At 41.9% G+C, this 5,844-nt stretch overlaps 1 protein-coding gene across 4 annotated transcripts; it reads left to right on the top strand.

Annotated features, from left to right (window-relative positions):
• The first annotated feature begins 514 nt into the window (after positions 1-514).
• LOC109773585 (high mobility group B protein 9) lies at positions 515-5,304 on the top strand. Of its 4 annotated transcripts, none has more exons than XM_040392382.3 (7): positions 515-703; positions 947-1,178; positions 1,855-1,933; positions 2,902-3,064; positions 3,146-3,229; positions 4,149-4,531; positions 4,621-5,304. In XM_040392382.3, exons 2-7 carry the CDS (start codon positions 970-972, stop codon positions 5,035-5,037), a joined length of 1,335 nt encoding a protein of 444 aa, XP_040248316.1. In that variant the 5' UTR covers positions 515-703; positions 947-969; the 3' UTR covers positions 5,038-5,304. The 4 variants fall into 4 exon arrangements, with proteins under 4 accessions (XP_040248316.1, XP_020187867.1, XP_045085808.1 ...); XM_020332278.4 differs by having other exon boundaries at positions 525-712; XM_045229873.1 differs by lacking the exon at positions 515-703 and adding an exon at positions 716-797.
• The last annotated feature ends 540 nt before the right edge of the window (positions 5,305-5,844 follow it).

Raw genomic sequence — 5,844 nt, 5'->3', positions numbered from 1 at the left:
GTTGATCTTACTTCTGGCATCGTCAGTAACCTCTAGAATACGCAACATGGTCACACGTTGTAGTCGAATCGTCAAGGTCGACTCAACCAAATCGGTAGTTATCATCTCATCGAAAGATCGGGACACTCCATCACCTCTATCAAGTAGGGTGTTACACCGCTATGATGACGTGAACGTGGGAAAAATCATTTATCGCGTGCGTGGAGCTGGGAGAGAGGCAGGAGGAGGACAGCTCCAATCTTATAACGTTGAAAACCATATCGGACGGCTCTGAGGATCACCAATTGGGCGCCTATGCCGATTGACCGACGCCAAGCACTGGCCTAAACATTATGCCGCTAAATCTTTTTTTATCGGGGTAACGTACAACATTCAACTAGTGTAAAAAAATGGCAGTTCTATATCTAGGTAGTACATCATAAGGTACAAACTGATCTGCATATTCCTATATACCTACCTATAATTACTACTGGACTCCACATATCTATCTATCTATATCTTCTTTTGGTTTGACGGTAACACATATGGCGGAGAACAGCCAGCCCAACCTTGGGTTATAATGTCATCTCTCCGCCTCACCCTTACCCCCGGCCCTTTCTCTCTACCGATCTATAGCGGTATTTTATTATCGCTAACCTCACAGTAATCCATCCGGCGAAAACCTAAAGCAAAAGTAGGAGCAAAATATTCGTCCTAGTTTAAGGTATGCGAGGTGAGTGCGCGTGATAGTGCTTGTACATGGTGGGCAGGGCCGGCAGAGGCGTTTGCTTTCCAACGGAAAATTAATAGGAGATGCAGTTAGGGGCCGCCTCCTCTGCCTCTGCCCTCCCTTTCGTTCGTTAACGTGCGTGCGCCGCGGCGGACGGGCGCGTAGCGGCGGCACGGCTGGGTTGCGGAGACGACCGGAGATGGTGATGATGATTATGGCTTGGTCGTTTGTGCGCAGGGGATACGAGGGCAGCGGCGGAGATGTCCGTTGCGGATGCTGCCGCTGCGGCGGACAAAGGTAAGGAGAAGGTGGAGGAGCCTGTGCCCCCGGCGAGGGCGGCGGGGGGCGGAAATGGGAGGTTCATGGCGTACCCGGCGCGGATGGCGGAGCACAAAAGCGTGGTGGCGGACGCCGCCCTCTTCAGGGCTGAGCTCGAGAAGCTGCACGCGCACATGGGCACAAAACTCAAGTAAGGGATCGGTGGCAACCTTCCTTCCCCTCTATGCATCACCGTTCCACCATTCATGCGCCTGCAATATAATCTCGAGCTGTTCTATATGATGTTTTAATTATTGCTGTTGTTGTGGCATTTATTTTTGTTTTCCTTCAAGTTGGAGATAAATATGGGAGGGGAGAAAGGGAGGTTTGGTGAGACGCGGCAATCTTGACAACGAATTGTGCAAATGCCTGCATTTTTTTTGGACCCGCGTTCGTTTAGTTTACTAATCTGTAATCTCCCTCCCTTTATATTATGTGGCCCAAATCTGCCAACATGTCTCAAGCCATAAATCTTTTGGTACCGATTACGTAGCTACTTTGTTATCTGCTTTGGTCTGTCTGATAGCTGGCTACGCCTCTGAATATGGGACTATTGTTTCATTCAAATTGGATATTGTCCTTCAGAATAATTATTTTACCAGTTTACCAAGTGGTCTCTGAAACACACCAGCTTGTGCTCCTTTCGGGCCTGTCATTTAGCATCACCTCATTTTCTGGGTATTCCGCCCCCCCCCCCCCCCCCCCCCCCCCCCCCTTATTTCTGTCACATAGGACACCAACCTGTTTGGCAGCTTTTCTTATAATTCTGTACTACCATCACTGAGCATAGTTTGTTTGGTGTATCTCTAACTCTTTTTCACTGTAAGGGTGCCAATTATTGGTGGAAAAGACCTGGATCTTCATCAACTATTTAAGGAAGTTACCTCACGAGGTGGCATTGATAAGGCAAGAAATTAATGTAGTTACTTATGTTTAGTGGTTTAAAGTTCCTAGTTTGTCTGGCCATATTTGTTACATTGTGCTGCAACTGTTCTACCCCGGAAAGGTAATATCTAGGACTGTCAGGTGTCATTCAATAGCTGAACTCTGCAGCTAATTATTTAGCCATATTGTGTCACTCGACAAATAACTGACCTACAAATTCTTGAAATAAAAATTTGACCTACATGAATTGCTGCTACATTAGGGTTAAATCAAATTTTGCATCCATGTAGCAATCACTTAACTAAAATTTTGTTAGAAACGGAAAGTGGGCATGCAATTTTAGTTCATATGAATTCCATTGTTATTACATTGGTAGGTCTTCATCTTATTTTCTCCCAATTTATCCTACGAGGTAATGAAATTCTCACGCATGATTTCTCACTGCTACCTTTCTCTTGCCACAGTCCAGATATAGTTATCGCATTTTTCATTTAGATGCTTCAAACTAATGCAAGATGCCAATTATTGGGAAAAACAACAGTGCTCATCATACGAGTAGCCCACAAGCAATTCCATTTAGACAAGAGTAAATTTCATAAAATCCTTCAAAAACATCAATGATATAAATGTGTTAAAACATGTGGACTGGCTAATGTACCATGTGATTCTAAAATTTGTATAGCATAGAACATGTTTTAGAAGTAAAAATCTGAATTATGAACACTTGAGCTGGAGCCTGGATTCAGCTAATTGCAAACCGACCTTGCTTGGTGCGTCTGCCTAGGACTTGATTGGTATAAATACCGTATCTGAATCTTTACTACATTTTTGTGTAAGCAGAGATTGTTGTCAAAGAAAAGCAAGTTAAAGCCATGACACTTCAAAATTTGTGGTGTTTTCTTGAATGTATTGTTAGTCATCACTCTATCTGTAAATATGTAAAGTCCGAAGGTCAGATTGATAACTGTTTGTGTTGCTGCCTCGCACAGGTCAAGGCAGAAAACAGATGGAGAGAAGTAACCGCGTCATTTATTTTCCCTGCGACTGCGACAAATGCTTCTTTTATGTTGAAAAAATACTATATGTCTCTGTTATACCATTTTGAACAGCTCTACTTCTTTGGAGGACAGGGCTGGTATCAACAAGAAAGTGGTGTGTGCAATCTACAGAATTCCGTGTTCTAGTTCTGACTGTCGCTTTCTTGCCATTACTCAGACCATGTTTTTACCGCAGATCCCAGATCACTGCCTTGCATAGAAGTGAGAGCTGAAACACAAAACATCGACAAAAGAAAAAGGGCCACCAATGCCTCTTCAGGTTAGTTTCAGTCAACTCATCTTCTTTAGGCCTCTCCCTCTCCAGTGTAGCGTTATCTCTTCACCCTCCATCTCAGATTTTTGTCCGTGGCATAGAGTTTGAGGAGGATGAAATGAAACCATATCTTATGCTGGATACCATCTCTTCACAAAATCCAACACATCCGTCATTAAATTTTGTACTCACTATTCGATTAGACTCTCTTAACAAAAGTGGGTTCTCATGTACTCCCTCCGTTTTTATTTACTCTGCATATTAGCTTTGTAAACTTCGACCAAGTTTATAGAAAAATTTATTAACTTAGACAATAATAAATCAATACTATTAGATTCATCATTGAATATATTTTCACAATATACATGTGATTGTAAAGGTTCATGTTTTCTATAAACTCGGTCAAACTTTATAAAGTTGGACTTAGGACAAAGCTAATATGCAGAGTAAATAAAAACAGAGGGAGTATTAAATAGTTGGCCTATACGATTCAACCCATTGAGATGGTGAGTAAATTGACATGGCAAGCTTATATACAGCTAATAAGAGACGATCACTGGGACTGGACGTAGCACTCATCAGATACGGATGGGTATGCACGTTTCTGTTAGTTTTTAGAAACCTTGTATCATCATGAGTTCATGATATTGTTACTTACATGATTCACTAATCTTTATTCTAGTTTACATGATTCACTAATCTTTATTCTAGTTTAGCATGGTTGGTTTGGCATTAATTAGATCTATATATCACTCAGTAGAAGTTCAGTACAAACAGCCACATACATATATTGTGTTCAAATTATATGGGGCTTTCTGAATGACAAACATAGCTAACAAATTGGAACGACTTAGGTGATTTAAGACTCTCGAGGAAAGATATTAATATTCATGTGACTAATTTATTTTTCCTTGAACTGTTTTAGACCCAGCTTTGGCTTCTGATAATGTCGATGTGGATGTAATAATTGATGGCAAGTTTGAACATGGTTACATTGTAACTGTTATTACGGGATCAAAATCCACAAAAGCAGTCCTTTATAATTACAGTGAGGAACCTGCTCTTACAACTCTGGCACCTACTATGCACGTAAACAACACTGCTTCGAAGGGTGGACGTAGGCGGAGGCAACGCAGGAAGAAGCTAAGTACAACAGACCCCAGACATCCCAAACCGAACAGGAGCGGCTATAATTTCTTTTTCCAAGACCAGCACAGAAAGCTAAAGCCAGATTATCCTGGCCAGGACAGGCTGATTAGTAAAATGATTGGTGAACGGTGGAACAATCTAAGCCCCGAAGACAAAGCTGTAAGATAGAAAAAATCTATTAAAATCTCAGCTCTACAAATCATCAGCTATTTTGTCATGTGATATGTCCCTACTGTGATTTTTAATAGGTGTACCAAGAAAGAGGTGTACAGGACAAGGAGAGATACCAGTCTCAGTTGGCTGCTTATAAAGAAGAACTGAGAACAGGCCAGCCTATGAGCAATCCTATGCCTATTATCGGCAATGCACCTATCCAGCAGACATTTCCCCAGACAGAAGTAACTATTGATGAAGTGGACTCCAAAGTCAGTAAAGGAGATATGCTGCTGTCCAATCAAAGGTACAACAACAGTGACGAAGGTGTTGATTCAGGTGGAAAACTTGTTGAAGATGAAGAGTTCAACACGGATACATCTCCTGAGCCTAGCATTGATACCACTGATTCGCCTGGGCTGCTTGATCCTTCTGCTGATGGCGACCGATTTGAACTTCGCAGGAGGGAGAACCCCAACAAAAATGAGAAACAGAGCACTGCACCTAAATAATGATTGGAAAATGACTTAATGGTACATTCTTCTGGTACAAGATTGGAAGTAATAAGTTGAAGCGAGCGGCAGGTTATGCCTACTGCCTTGGATGTAGGATCAGGTTGATGTCTCATTTTTATTCCTTCTATATATCAGCATTGTTGTAGAAACTGCTACGGGCTGATTTATGTGGGTAACGCTCTATTAGCGCATGAAATGCTGTGGGTTTTTTCTTCAGTTTGGAACATCCCAAGTTGATATGTTGAATTGGTTGGATGGACGATAGATGGTTTTGTGTCATTTTGGTTTCTTGCTGACATTAGTTTCGGCCTGTAGTACCACTGTAACGCGTTGTAACATGGCTTGATGAACTTGAATTCAGAGGAAATGAACACGATATAGAACTGGATGTACTCTACGGTTTTATCTCGCTCAGATGAAGGCTTAGGCACAACCACCTAGAGGGAAACTTGGTGGTACTTGGATTTATCATCATTACAAGACGAAAGCAAAAAAAAAAAAAAAAAATTGGGGGTAGACGAAAGCAATTGACAAAGCAAATTGCCTTTAGACTTTTGCAAACAGGAGAAAAACGATGTCTCATCAACCTGTCTGATTAGGAAAATCAAACGGTGTGTCATTTGGAGTCCTGAGTGAGAGTTCCAGTGCAAGCTGTCAAGTGCATTAATTGTTGCACGATGCTCCATGTCTTTGCTCTCTTTCCTAGCTCGTTAGCATGAATTTGAGCTCCTCTTTTAGGCTGCTTTCACACCTAAGCTAGGAGGGATATTCCTGGTATAAATACATCTTCCCCCACTTCAGCCA

The sequence above is a fragment of the Aegilops tauschii genome, chromosome 6 (genome assembly GCF_002575655.3).
Source record: "Aegilops tauschii subsp. strangulata cultivar AL8/78 chromosome 6, Aet v6.0, whole genome shotgun sequence".
Taxonomy (NCBI): domain Eukaryota; kingdom Viridiplantae; phylum Streptophyta; class Magnoliopsida; order Poales; family Poaceae; genus Aegilops; species Aegilops tauschii.
This window is presented reverse-complemented; position numbering and strand designations above follow the sequence as displayed.